Here is a 14,576-nt window from a genome sequence, read left to right on the forward strand (position 1 = left end):
ATGTTCTGTAAAATTTTTCTTTTATAGGTCTCTTTTTTTTCCTTTCCACGGAATGTTTACCATGTTCTGCTCTGTGAATCCTGAGTCTGGTTCCTCAGTGCTGGGGTCCTTTTGGCAGCTCTGTCTTTGGTTATCTGCTCTGATGTTTTGAGGAGTTACAGCCTTTCCTCTAAGGAGTGGATCTGAAACCGCTTTGCTGTCTGTGCCACATCCTGAGGAAGCACAAGGCGCTGGTACCCAAAGGCTGTTTAACCTCTCTGTGCCTCTTCCCTTTGTAAACTGGGGCTGACAAGAGTATCCACCTCATAGGAGTGATTTGAGAATTAAATCAAAGTGTATGGAACTCACTTAGAGAACAATGCTGAGCACATGATAAGCCCTTAATAAGTGTTTGCTGCTGATGATCTTTTTCATATTCAGGGAATCATAAGAGCCACTCTCTAGTTTACACCAACCACAAAGAGCCCTAGGAGACATTTTCTTTCATTCTTTCTTTTATTTTATTTTTTTTACATTTTTAAAAGAAGAGCGAGGAAGCCCCATCTATGTATTTTGGATTCTTAAATATTAAACACAATGGCTAACTCTGCTGACTTTAGTACTTTGCCATTTTATCTTAGGAAATGGAAGAAGTTGGTTCTTTTCTTTCCCAGAATTCCTAGAATGAAAGAAAATGATGAATAGGATTTTAACTAGTTTAAGCTATTCTCACAGATTTGTTAAGATCAAGAACCACGGTGAGATCCTTTTAGACTAAACAATAGATCTCTAGGATCTTAGATTTCTAATAAAGAAAAAAGTGCTGACCAAAGAAAATGTGGGTTTCATCATCTACCTTCATGTGACCAGTTGCCTGCCCTCTCACGCCACCTGTAGTACTCTTTTTTTTTTTTTTTTTTTTCTTGCGGTACGCAGGCCTCTCACTGCCATGGCCTCTCCCGCTGCGGAGCACAGGCTCCGGACGCACAGGCCCAGCGGCCATGGCTCACGGGCCCAGCCGCTCCGCGGCATGTGGGATCTTCCCGGACTGGGGCACGAACCCGCGTCCCCTGCATCGGCAGGCGGACTCTCAACCACTGCGCCACCAGGGAAGCCCCTGTAGTACTCTTTTATCCCAGTCTTTTCTTACTGTGACCTCCCTCATTGCACAGGAGTCCTACCTACCTCTATCCTTTCGTTTCTTCTGGGAGCACCTCAAATGTCAAGTTTGAGGGCATGCTGGACCGTGCTTTCTTTATTTATCTGATGTCCAGTGTCAGCTGACTCCCTTCCTGCAGCTGGGAGTACACGGCACAGTCTCATTACCTGTCTCAGAGCTTTCTACTCAGTATCTCTGTTTGCTTCCAGTCACCTGAGCTGCTCCTTCATCTTGGCCAAACACCTCGCTGCAAATCACCTTATTCTTGTATTTTGCCTTTTCAAAAGACATGTGTTTTCAACTCATCCATAGCTCTGACAGCTATTTGCAATTATCAGATAAGAGTTCGTGTGGTTATTATGTGGGTAGAGGAAGTACATTCAGGACACAGGCAGAGGCAAGCACCATGGCCCCAAGGTGGGAGAGCATGTCTGATGAACCTAGGGGACAGCAAGATGATGTTGTAGCTGGGTTGGAGAGAGGAAAGTGGAGAGCTGTGAGGGATGCATTTAGAAGGTGGTGATGGGATCAGGTCACGGAGGATCTTGTTAGCACTGCTAACAAGAACTGCTCTTCTTGCGCTGACTGTTAGTTCCTAGGTCTGTGTTGGCAAGACAGACTTCTACAGAGGCAGGCTTCTGATACAGTGCATGCAGAAATGTTCTCTCTCTTGATTGGGTTGCTAAGCTTAGAAGGTACCATCTGTTTGAGGGTAGCTGAATTTTTTGATGTCTGCAGTATTAGAGCTTCTGGAAAATGGTCCTTTTACATTCATCGGTGCCCCAGCCTGGAGTATGAGTCCAATATTAACCTGTAATAAATAAGCTTCAGAAATACATTAGTATTTATCAGACCCTATAAAACACATAATTGGAAGAGTATTTAAAATAATCTTGTTTTACTACTGGTAAAACCTTAATAAATTGAGCAAATAATATTTGCAAAAATTAACATATGTAACATTTTATTCCTTTGAATTAAAAAAATGTGTTTACTATTATCATTTCTGAATCATTTTTTAGTGTGTTAGGTCAGTGGCATTAAGTGTGTTCACATTGCTCTGTAACCATCACCACCATCCCTCTCCGGAACTTTCTTCGTCTTGCAAAATTGAAACTCTGTATCCATTAAATAGTAACTCCATCCCCCACCCCATGCATCTTCTAGCAACTACCTTTCTATTTTATGTCTCTATGAATTTAACTACTCTAGGTACATCATATAAGTGGAATCATATAGGATTTGTCCTTTATTTCACTTAGCTAGCTTATTTCATTTAGCATAATGTTCTCAAAGTTGATCTATGTCCTAGCATGTGTCAGAATTTCCTTCCTTTATAAGGCTGAATAATGTTACTTTGTATTTATATATTGTTTTGTTTATTCATTCATCTGTCCATGGACACTGGGTTGCTTCCACCTGTTGTGAGTAATATTTCTATGAACATGGCTGTACACGTATGTTTTCAAGATCTTGCTTTGAATTCTTTTGGGTATATACCCAGGAATGGAATTGCCAGATCATATGGTAATTCTGTTTTTAATTTTTTTTTTTTTTTTTTTTTTTTTTTTTTGCGGTAGGCGGGCCTCTCACTGTTGTGGCCTCTCCCCTTGCAGAGCACAGGCTCCGGATGCGCAGGCTCAGCAGCCATGGCTCACGGGCCCAGCCGCTCCGCGGCATGTGGGATCTTCCCAGACCAGGGCACGAACCCGTGTCCCCTGCATCGGCAGGCGGACTCTCAACCACTGCGCCACCAGGGAAGCCCTGTTTTTAATTTTTTGTGGAACTTCCATACTTTTTTCCATAGGAGCTGCAACGTTTCACATCACTACCAACAGTGTACAAGCGTTCTAATTTTTCCATAATTTCTACAATTTTTCCCTGCCAACGCTTATTTTCTGGGTTTCTTTTTTGTTGTTGTTGATAGTAGCCATCCTACTGAGTGTGAGGTGGTACTTCATAGTTTGATTCACCTAATGTTAGTGATGTTGAGCATCTTTTCATGTGCTCATTGGGACATTTGTGTATCATCCCTAGAGAAATATCTAGTCAAGTCCTTCACCCAATTTTTGATCTGTTTGTTTGCTTTTGTTGTTGAGTTTTAGGGGTTTTCTAGATATTCTGGATGTTCATCCCTTATTAGATATGTGGTTTGAAAATATTTTTCCTATTTTGTGGGTTGCCATTTTACTCTTTTGATAGTACTTTTTGATGAACAAAAGCTTTTACTTTTATTGAAGTCCAATTTGTCTGTTTTTGCATTTGTTGCCTGTGCCTTTGGTGTCATAGCCAAGAAATCATTGCCAAACCCAATATTATGAGGCTTTGCCCCAATACTTCCTTATGAGAGTTTAAAATTTAATTTATTTTTTATAGGGTTGAACTTTGGCGAGAACCAAGCAAATCCCTGGGCATCAGCATTGTTGGTGGACGAGGGATGGGGAGTCGTCTAAGCAACGGTGAAGTGATGAGGGGCATTTTCATCAAACATGTTCTTGAAGATAGTCCAGCTGGCAAAAATGGAACCTTGAAACCTGGAGATAGAATAGTAGAGGTACCCTCCAGTGAGCTTTCTGTGCTAAAATTATTCACCTGGGCCATCCTTTTTACCAAGGGAGTCATCATCTTTACACTGACCCAACATTAGAGTAAAATGTGTTTGCTGTTAAAGCATTTCTTTCTTATTTGTTAGTTTTCGTCCATAATTTTTGTCTTCAGTATATGATGACAGATTATATATCTCGATGTAGAGATGGGTGTTTGGGGGTATAATCAACTGTTTAAAAAAACATTGGCACTAAAAAAAAAAAAACATTGGCACTAAGATAAAATAATTAAGTTCAGTTTAAAGAACAAAGCAAATTTCTTGGGGAAATCATTGAATCGTTTAAAAGTATACGTACACACACAGAATGTGTACGTCATAATTAATCCCTTAAATGAAATTTTATTTCTAGAAATACTTAAATGTTGTTGGATGAGATTTTTTAAAGTGTCTTTTTAGTAAAGTTTTTATGCTAAGATCCTGATTGCCTTTTATATAAATGTCTCCCCCACCACCCCGGCCAATCCAAGCATGGCTTTTCCTCCATCTCAGTGCTGTGCCCATTCCCCATTCATCACTAAGGGCTGTGTGTGTGTGTGCGTGTGCGCGCATGTGAGTTGGTATGTACACATGTGTGTATGCATGTATGAGTACTTCGTTATGTGTGAGAGAGAAGCGTTTGGTCAAACTGTACCTAATCCCTTAATTCAAAGCTAAGTTTAATATTTTAAATTAACTCTTCTCGCACGAGTCACTCATCATTTACTCAACAAATATTCCTGGAGAAGCTGTTGCATTCCAGGTGCTGTAATAGACTCTGGGCATCCCACAGTAAATAAAACACTGTGCCTGCCTGTCAAGTGGGACAGACTTGACAGGTGATCAAGTCACTTCAGAACAGTGTGATGAATTATTTGATCAGCATAAGTATAGTTTTAGTTAAGGTTAGAGGAAGGGGTAGCTGACCCAGGTTTGCTGAGTTGTCAGGATTTAGAGAGAAGACTAAAAGAGACAACTTCCAAATAGAAACTGATCACTTTGTTATTGTAACAACCATTATTTTTACTTTGTACAAGTGATTGTCTCTCATTTTCTAAATCCATATAACTTAGACACTAAAATGCCTTAATTGTGTAGAAGAAGGTTAATAATATCAGTCACAACTTTGAAATGAACATTTTGGGCATTGATCTATTTATTCCTTTATTGATTGTCTCTGAGAGTTGAAGAAGGAAAAAGATTAAGACTTGAGAGAAAGCAAAGGCCATGTCTGGTGTTTTGTTTTTTTTTCTTCTGACCATTTATAAGGAAGAATGATGGGCTTTTTTTTCTCTCTTCCTGCATCTTTGCTTTTCATTAGATGATACCTTAACCCCCTGTTAAAGGATTCTTTTTTAGTTATAGTACTACATAAAATTTCTAATTTAAGATTATCACAAGGCAGTTTATTTTATAGGTACTTCACTATTGAATACCTTTGACCTAAGTAGAAAAAAGTAAGAAATGTTTATAAATTATTTCAAGAAAAGATTAATCATAGTTTGCACCAAAATGTTTGTTTCAGTGTATTAAGAGAGTTAAAACATCCCTTTCAAATTGAAAAGAAAGGATTTTTGTGTGTGGTAAAATACTGCTAAACAACAGTTTGTTGAATGTTGTTACGTGCAAGGGCTTTTTTCTGTAAATAAGGAGCCTTAGGCCTCTGTAATCCTGGGGATTCTAGAACATGTCTCTGCTAAGAGTTTCTGAAAATGTATGTAAATTAGAGACCTGAGAAGTATTCCATTCTAAGTATAGAGTTCTTTGGACTTGAGCAAAGATATTTAATGTCCTGTTAAATTTCCCCACTAATGGAATATATAGTAAACATAAATATTTTATTTTACAAGAAGTTAGAAGCCATTTTTTGTTGTTGTTGTTGTTGTTGTTGTTGTTTTTGTGGTACGCGGGCCTCTCACTGCTGTGGCCTCTCCCATGGCGGAGCACAGGCTCCGGACGTGCAGGCTCAGAGGCCATGGCTCACGGGTCCAGCCGCTCTGCGGCATGTGGGACTGGGGCACGAACCCATGTCCCCTGCATCGGCAGGCGGACTCTCAACCACTGCGCCACCAGGGAAGCCCTAGAAGCCTTTTTTTTTTTTTTTTTTTTTTTGCGGTAGGCGGGCCTCTCACTGTTGTGGCCTCTCCCCTTGCAGAGCACAGGCTCCGGATGCGCAGGCTCAGCAGCCATGGCTCACGGGCCTAGCCGCTCTGCGGCATGTGGGATCTTCCCAGACCGGGGCACGAACCCGTGTCCCCTGCATCGGCAGGCGGACTCTCAACCACTGCGCCACCAGGGAAGCCCAGAAGCCTTTTTTTAATATGAACTGAAAGAGATGTTGTTATTTCATCTAAGTATCAACATGAGGGAAGTTTTTAATTAAATATAGTATATAATTCTTTTAAAGGTGATAATGTTCTATGCAGAGATCTAATAATTTTCTTTTTCAGAATTATGTCTACTCTGATTTTTCTATTTTGTTGTATATACCATTCTCTGGTAATTGGAAATGATAAAATTATACCAGTGTCCTATAGTTTTCTGGCAGGATTAGCATTTGGCCTTTCAAGCTATTTTCCTTCCTATTCATATAGTGTATAAGCTGAGCTGATCATCACCCAGGCAAGCCGTGGTCAATAAAAGGTTACAAAATAATTTTCACTTTCAAGCTATTTATATAAGAATTACTAACAGATAAGCACAATTTCTTGGCTTCCAGCTCCTACCACGTCTACTGCAAAGATTCTTTTGCCAAACTAACCTTACCATAACCTGATTTTTCTGAACATCAGAATTTTGTTTTTAACTTCAAGCTTCCCTGTACAGAGAGAAATACACAAAGCCTCACACACCCACTTCCCATACCACTCTGTAATGAATTGGAAGAAAATTTGTACAGTGACTTTCATGATGAAAACAGTGCTGCTAGGCAGTTCCCGTATATTATTTCTTTAATGATGCTGATTTATTAATTTAAAGGAACAACTGGGCAATGTAAAGGAAGCAGAAGCAGAGCCTTCATTCTAATTGATTATTATTTCAGTTGATTATTGGAGACAGAAATCTGTGTCCAAAACAAGGGACCACAAGTCTGCTGGACAAATGAAAAGTTCTGGAGCCTCATAAGTACTCTCAATTATTTTTGAATCTGAAACAGATTTTTTAGGAGACTCACCCAGGATCCTCAAAACTCCAGATCGACAAATTGTTCTGTTGTTCTGTAGCTTCTTGAAATGTTAAGCTGAGGCCTTCCATTGCAGGTGGATGGCATGGACCTCAGAGATGCAAGCCATGAACAAGCTGTGGAAGCCATTCGGAAAGCAGGCAACCCTGTAGTCTTTATGGTACAGAGCATTATAAACAGACCAAGGGTAAGCAAACACAAAGGGCAAGGTAGGCATATCCAAACAGTATTCAACTTGGAATCTAATGTATCCAGGGCCAAGTTGTTTCTAGGACCCGAGATCGAGTCTTGAAATCTCAGGAGACTTTTTAGAAGTTTATTTTGCTTTTTTTTTTGCTTTTTTTTTCCCCATTAAGTTGTCCTGGAAATCCCTTCTACCATGTTTAACAGACACTTGAAGCCTGTTAAAAGCACACAAGTAGGATTCATTGGTGGCTCATAGGCATCTAGATGGATAATTATTAGTGTTCACTCTAGTCATAAAATATTTAAGTTGTTAAGAGGGATGTGGTGGAGTCATTCAGGTTGATAGTCTGTGACGTCTAGTCAAGTCCCTTAGAAGCCAGAGAGATTTCATTTTCTTTATAAATTTATTCTCTGGACAGAATTTCCAGTTTATGCAATCTCATGATTTCCTGTGCATGATCTTTAATGTATTTGTCTACCCCAGTGAACATTAACTTTCCACATGATGGATTTTGTTTAAGCTGTATGTTTATATCTAGTGATTTCATTCATACCTGCTGTTTCCCAGCCATCATTACTAACTGTATAGCTCTCTTTACCGTATAGCCCCTGGTGGACAGAGACCTACTAATGCATTTTACCATCAGTCGTCACAGGTGAAATGGCTTTAAAAAATGTTTTAGAAATTCTAAGCACATTCAGTGAATGCTGTTTATGAAGATACTAACTGAAGCTTTGTGTATTCGATGTGTTGAAAATTATGAAGATGAAAATTATGCCAAGAGTTTAAAACTTTTTTTCTATTTCTTCTTTATGCCTCGGTGAAAAAAATAATATTTTCCTGTGCAGCAGCTCTTAAATATTTTGGGGCCACATACCCCTTAGAAAGTTCTTCACATTTACTGCAAAGTTTGCATAGCATTTCCCGAGTTTCCTAGATGTCCTGAGGCTCATAGAGAATTTCCACTTCTGGATTTAAGAACCCCTGTCATACTGAATCTCTTTGAAATACCTCCTTATTAGCTTTTAGGGTTTGTTGTATTTAGAAAGAAAATGTTAACACATGTGAGGGAAGTGAAAAGAATCATCTAAAACTTAAAATATGTAATTTTATGTATAATACATTTAATTTTAATTCTTAAAATTAAAAATTTAAGATAGCAATGCTCAAATGAACAGGTTTTTAGATGAGATCAGTAAAAGGAACTTGTCAATATTCTGTGCCTTAGGAAACAAAGTGACCAGATTTATCCTGTTGGTTTTTCCTTTTGTTGTCAAGACAGGTGTAGCTCTGGTCTGAGTTCACTGTAAGAAATGAAATAGTAGTTCTTAATGTAAGCAGTTATCTTCACATCTGCAGTTTTTAATCATTCAGTTGTTGATTGTTAGGTGATAATTATCCATTCAGATGAGAAAATCTGCCAAATGGTGGGGCTGTATCATCCTGCATTCTTTTCGGATGCTATTCAGTTTGTTTAAATAACTACAGATCTTTCTACATTTGTTTCCATTTGTTGTGTTAAACATAGACACAGTATGATAATGTTGGTAAATGGCTGTTTAAGTTAAAGCTATTTTTTGTGTGTGTGTGGGTTTTATTCCTTTTTTATTTTTAATTTCCAACTTTTGTATCATTTGGGACAATACTATAAACTGCTGAATAGGATTCTCAGATTACTTTTGAAAAAACTACAAACATTTCTTTCAATGCCAGTCACATTTTTAATGCACTAGGATGATATTTTTCTCATGCACCTGGAAAATATTCCTATTTTATTATCTGAGGTATAATGAAGCCTGATTTATAGCAATTATTCCAGAATAAATCTTGCTTAGAATGACATGTGTAGTCAAATGATACATGACAGGGTTTAGGATATGGTACCCTGAAATATGACACCTTGGCATATTGAATATTTAAACTGAAGTTATTTGAGAAAAGGCAGGTGCTGGAAAGACTCTGACTTCCCCCTTCTCTGCTGAAGCAGGTCATAAGACTCTCCTGAGAGGTCTTAAGGAAAGGAACATCCTTATCTCCAGAGGAGGAATCCTGGGAGGAATCAGAATGAACAGGCCTTGCTAAGTTTCCCCCAGTTAACTACACTTAGATCGTGCTGTTTTGTCCTTTCATATTTTCTGTAACTTTCTGCTCTTCATAAGACCTCCTATAAAAACACTCAGACTTAACCATTTCTTCTGGTCTTCATTTCCTTATGAAGGCCCTATGTCATGCAAAACTTACATTAACTCAATATACGTGCTTTTCTCTCGTTAATTTGTTTTTTCGTTACAGAGGTCCAGTCAAGAATCTACGACAGGTAGAGGAAAGTTATTTTTCCTCCTCTACATACATATTTTGCTTTGGGAAATTAGAATTAATTTTTCATTTAAGATGAGATCTACTTTGTTTTTAATGATTTACTTCCCTATGAAAATAATGATGTCTCCAGGAATCTAAAGGAAAAACATTACACATACATAAGAGTCTCTTGATGGGAAACGTTTTATTTTTGGATATAATAAAGCCTCAAGAAAAACTTGTACATAGACTGAAAAGCCAGTCAGTCTATTTGACTCTTAAACTGTTCAAGAATTAGAACTTCCCAGAACTAGCCCTGATAATTCCACCAGTATGACACTTCAAACTCAGTCTGACCACACTGTCGCATTAAAGGGTGGGTCCCACTAATATGGGCCAGAGGATGATTTTGCCTTCCCTGTGCTTCTTCTTAGTTAATAACATTTCTGTTTTCATCAGCCCTTGGAACTATAAACACAAGTTTCATCACTGATTTTTTAATAAGAGATATAGTCTGTTTCTATAAATCCTTCCCTAATGATAGAGTGATCTACTGTTTCATTTGCTGTGTTCATCCTGTACTTTTATACTCTCCTATCAGGGCCAAATTCTAATCCTTAAGAGCTGCAAGCTGAAATAACAAAAAGCAAAGCCAAACAAAAAAACCAGAGCTCTTTTAAAATATTCCATTTCTTCCCAATATTATTTTGATTTATATTGTTCTACAGAATTATAAAGGAAATGTAAGACCTGACAGTTCCATGTATGAGGATTAGAAATAATCTACTTTCCATAGCATTGAGTTACTTTGCCTAGGATGTGTTTTTAATCTCTGCCTAGTCATTTCTTCCACCTTAATAAATGGTCATGTTTTTTGGCATTTGTGATCTTCTCTTTTGTAAAGCAGGAGTTTGACATTTTAAATTGAAAAGCAGAGAGAAAGTTGAGATGAGCAGAAATGTCAGTGTGCCCATTTCTTTTACCCATCTTCCTTCTGTAGGAAAAACATTGCAAGAAGAGCAGATTGAAAGGGTGATGTGGCATAAGCTTTAGTGCAGGCGTATTGGGTGAGGATAATCTTTGTAGAGTGTTCTCTCATACAGGGTGGTGTCACATGACAACCTCTCCCTACTCTTGATGCTTGCCAGTAGGGCTTTTTTATAGAGAGAAGTAACACAAACATTTAGTTAGAGCCAAAATGAATTTTAAACGTCTGCAATTTCCCCTGAAAGATATAGTCAATAAAAGAAAAAGATAGCAGTGTGAAAAAAGAGAAGAATTTATTGTGCTGAGGAAATTACTTTTCTTTTTTTTCCCTTTTTTTTTACTATGAAAATACTACATTCTTTCTGTCAGTCATCCTGCCTGTAATACGTATATTCAGCTCCAGTAGTCCAAACTCAGCGTATCACAGGCGAGCCACAAAACCTGTGTGAACACAGTAAGGCAGGACTTCAAAAATTACCCAAAGCCTCATAAATTCCCCAGTAATATGGGAACTTTTATAGGAAATTTATATATATATATATAGCTCCACAAAAAGTGGGCAGAAATAGAGAACACCACTGTACAGCAGGTCATTTCTTTAAAAATTTTTGATTTCATTTTTTAAATTAAAGAATACTGTTGATTGAAGCAAACTTAATATCTAGTCAAGGTATGAAAAGTTTCCTTACTGGGAAACAAGATAACAGAACACTGAAGGTTACCAGTGGACTAGCGGACAGATGTTTAATTTGCACTCTGCAACAGATAGACTCTTTTTTCTTTGTTTTACCAAAAAAGCATAATTTGCTTTTAAGTGTAAATGAAAACCTTTTATGGTTTCAATTTTGAAGCATGTTTACTGATATGCATGGAACATGTGTCAATATAAGTGGGTGAAATATATGTGCTTCTCTGTCGGTGATAGTGAAGACACTCAGTGAAAACAAAAGAAATTTGGGATCAGTTTGACAGACTTGATTCCTGTGTGTTTTGTGGCCAGATTTAGATTTGAGTGTGGATTCAGGTTACTAGAGGTAAACCCTGAGTTCTATGCTGTTTGATAAGATGATGTTATTAATTATGAGATCTGACAAGATCTAGTGTCGCACAGTTATTTAAATCAGCAATTGCTTTGTCCTTATAAATGAGTTGTTTTAAGTACATTTCTTTTGCGCTCAGCGCCTCTTATGTTTCCTTTTAGAAATCCCCTTTGCCTTCCTTGCCGCACAACCTTTACCCTAAGTACAAGTTCAGCAGCACTAACCCATTTGCTGATTCTCTACAGTTCAACGCTGACAAGGTTGGATAATGACCGTTGTCTTGCCATTGCCTTTTGCCAATGTTTTGTTCTTTGTTGCTACTGTGCCTTTGTCCTAGTTCAGTGTTTACTAAATTTGGGCAAGGATTAAAAAAACAAAAAACAAAAAACTGTGTGTTTGGAGTGGGCATGCAAATCCTTTCTTAAGCACATTTTCTTGCCAGAACCTATTCATTTTTATAGCTGAAATTACATGGCCCTTCTGAAGAGTGAGGGAGAATCGTGAGTCCAATGCCTTTCCTATATTTTGGTGTGAGTTGAATTTTCAGATACATAAATTTTGTTAGTTGCCAAATGTATGAGCTACTTTCACACATAATTTCTTTAAAAACCTTGTATTGGTTTAAATCCTTCTCAGACTTATACAAGGTAGTCCTAAAAGCTCTTCAGTTAGTTAATCACTCCATACATAATTGTGTCTATGCAGGATTTTGTTGAATATTCATAAAGTATGTCCGTGTAAATGCCTTACGAGGAAACATGGAACTGTTTCAACATTTGTAAATCTATACTTGGATATTCTCATATTCTGATGAAATTATAAATCCAAAATTGAAACAAAAACTTACAAGAACTTGTATACTATAATTTGATAGTGAAAGGAAGAAAGCTGTTAATTTTTTTCAGGAAGCATTTTATGAATATTCATTGGATTTTTCATGTTATTGTAATATGGATAACCAAAGATGCTATATCTGAAGAAATATGTTTTCTGTTACTGTAGGCATTACAGAATTCAAGTAGAGTTCTCTTCCGTTGTTCCCCAACTAACCCTTTTGCTCCCACACCATTTAAGGTTTGTCTTAGTGTAAAATTTACACAAGTAAGTGGCTGTGTTACAGTATGCTGTGTGTGTACGTTATACTTGTGTGCATACGTGGCATGGAGTGATTTCAATTACACTTTGCATTTTTGCCAATGAAGGCTAAATGGTCTTTGTTAACGAGTTGTATTTTTACTGGTAAATTTTAAGAAGTGTCAACAGCAAGCTAAATTACATGATCTCAGTAAGAATGAGAGTATCAGGGATAATAAAATAGAACACCTAATTGCCCCTTTAGTAAATGTAGGCTTGTATTGGCTTTATGATTAATCAGTTATGTTAGGGTACCATTTGAGTCCACTCACAGTACGAAAATGTTCTGCCTAAGTAAGATCCTGAATAGTTTTTAGACAAGCAGGTTTTGTTTGTTTGTTTGTTTTTAAGGAAAATAACAGCTCAGAAAAGTTACGCAGAGAGCAGGATCTATAAAATATGTATCCATAAATTTATTAAAATTATGGCAAGTTTATATTAGATTTTGTTCCACTTTTTAAAAATGAAATGGGCTTATTAATTCATAATTTCTCACATTTTCCATTGTTAGAAAGGTAGATTTTTAAAAAACTTTTAACCAGAAAAATTCTAAATTACATGTTCCTTCCTACCCTAATATGTTTAATGAACCTCCATTGGATCAAATGAAGTTTGTTATTTGTTTGTTTATATTTATTTGTATATTGCTAATTTGAGAGTTTTATGGCACAGCACTTGGGAGGATAACAAGGATTCTGTTTCCATGAGTAATTTTTGTCTGTTTGGCCAATGGTATGTAAACCAAACATTTTAATGCAGCAGATTCTGTGACTTGAAAATCTGTTTTCCCTAAGTGTCTATCAATCAGCTCACCTGTGCTTTGCTGGAAGAATAGTAATTCATGTTTGCCAGGATCATTTTTGGGGTAGCTTAGCATCTGAAGTGTTTTCTGAATCATCAAAGAAAGATCACATTCAGTGCCCTATAGTTTCATTTTTAGGTATATTTTGATTCTTGCCACTAATTATTCTTAAGTATTTGTACATGCCTGTCATTTAGTGTGTTCTCTAAGAAATATTTCTTAGTCACAATCTTTTTCCAGATATATACATATAAAACAAAATAAGGTATATCAGAGGGATTTTTATATAGAAAAAAAAAGGTAAAACAAAGAAGGAAAGAAAAATGTATGTTCAAGGCATCAGGGACAGCCTGACCTCAATGTTGGAACTTTAGCTGGGTATCTCTGACCCTTGAGTTAGGTACTCTCTGTCTTACTGTAGAAATTGGAGAGGACAACATGATATAATGGAAAGTGCATTGGATTAGGTTAAGAATTGAGCAAAAAGAAGTCTAGTTTCACTGGGTGATTCTGAACAAAATCTTTCACATCTCACAGCCTTGGGTTATTAATCTGCAAAATGAATAAATGAATAAAATGACTTAAGGGCCTTTCTAGCTCTAATATTCTGCTTGATAATCTATAATATAAAAATTTGATCAACTGTGTTTCAATTAAAGAAAAAAACCTGATGATACCAAGTCCTTTTTTTTTTTTTTTTTGAAATAAGACTTGTAGCCCTAAGAGACAGCAAATATACCAGCCAAACTTTGGGTTTGTATGAAGTATTCAACCCTGTTTTCCCATTTTCCTTTAGGGCTATGCTGGTAAGGGGCCGGTGGTTTTGTCCCTTAAAACCAACACCCCTGAGATCTGAATTTGTGTGCTCTTTGCTAACAAACTGTCTCCCTGGTAGATGAACCCTGCATGTGCAATGCTCATTTTCATGAAATTGTTACAAGTCATTTTGAGAGAGGATTCGGGTAGAAATAAAAAATTCTTTATATATATTCTCACTAACAAGCTTTGAACTGCTTTGCTTGATTATATGATTAACTTCATTAATTTTTTTCTAGTTTCTTGGAAGCCTTTTCTAGACCCCCAAAATCTTGCCCAGATAACTTTCAAATGAGAATATTTTTTCCAAAAAAGCAAGTTTGTACAACTTTTCATCTTAAGTTATTTAAGCCTTTAATTCTTCACCTTAAAATACCATATAACCATTTAATGGATTGTGCTCTGA

At 37.0% G+C, this 14,576-nt stretch overlaps 1 protein-coding gene across 7 annotated transcripts in view; it reads left to right on the forward strand.

Moving 5' to 3' along the window:
- The window catches only part of MPDZ (multiple PDZ domain crumbs cell polarity complex component), a 163,258-nt gene that overhangs the window by 117,718 nt on the left and 30,964 nt on the right, over nt 1–14,576 (forward strand). For 3 of the 7 annotated variants that reach the window (XM_081236972.1, XM_081236976.1, XM_081236973.1), the window contains 3 exons: nt 3,515–3,692; nt 6,983–7,093; nt 11,580–11,678. In XM_081236972.1, coding sequence (XP_081093098.1) covers nt 3,515–3,692; nt 6,983–7,093; nt 11,580–11,678 — 388 coding nt within the window. The remainder of the gene's footprint in view (nt 1–3,514; nt 3,693–6,982; nt 7,094–11,579; nt 11,679–14,576) is intronic. The other 4 variants (XM_081236974.1, XM_081236975.1, XM_081236977.1 and 1 more) reach the window with 2 other exon arrangements.

The sequence above is a fragment of the Mesoplodon bidens genome (assembly GCF_964165515.1).
Source record: "Mesoplodon bidens genome assembly, chromosome: 6".
Classification (NCBI taxonomy): domain Eukaryota; kingdom Metazoa; phylum Chordata; class Mammalia; order Artiodactyla; family Ziphiidae; genus Mesoplodon; species Mesoplodon bidens.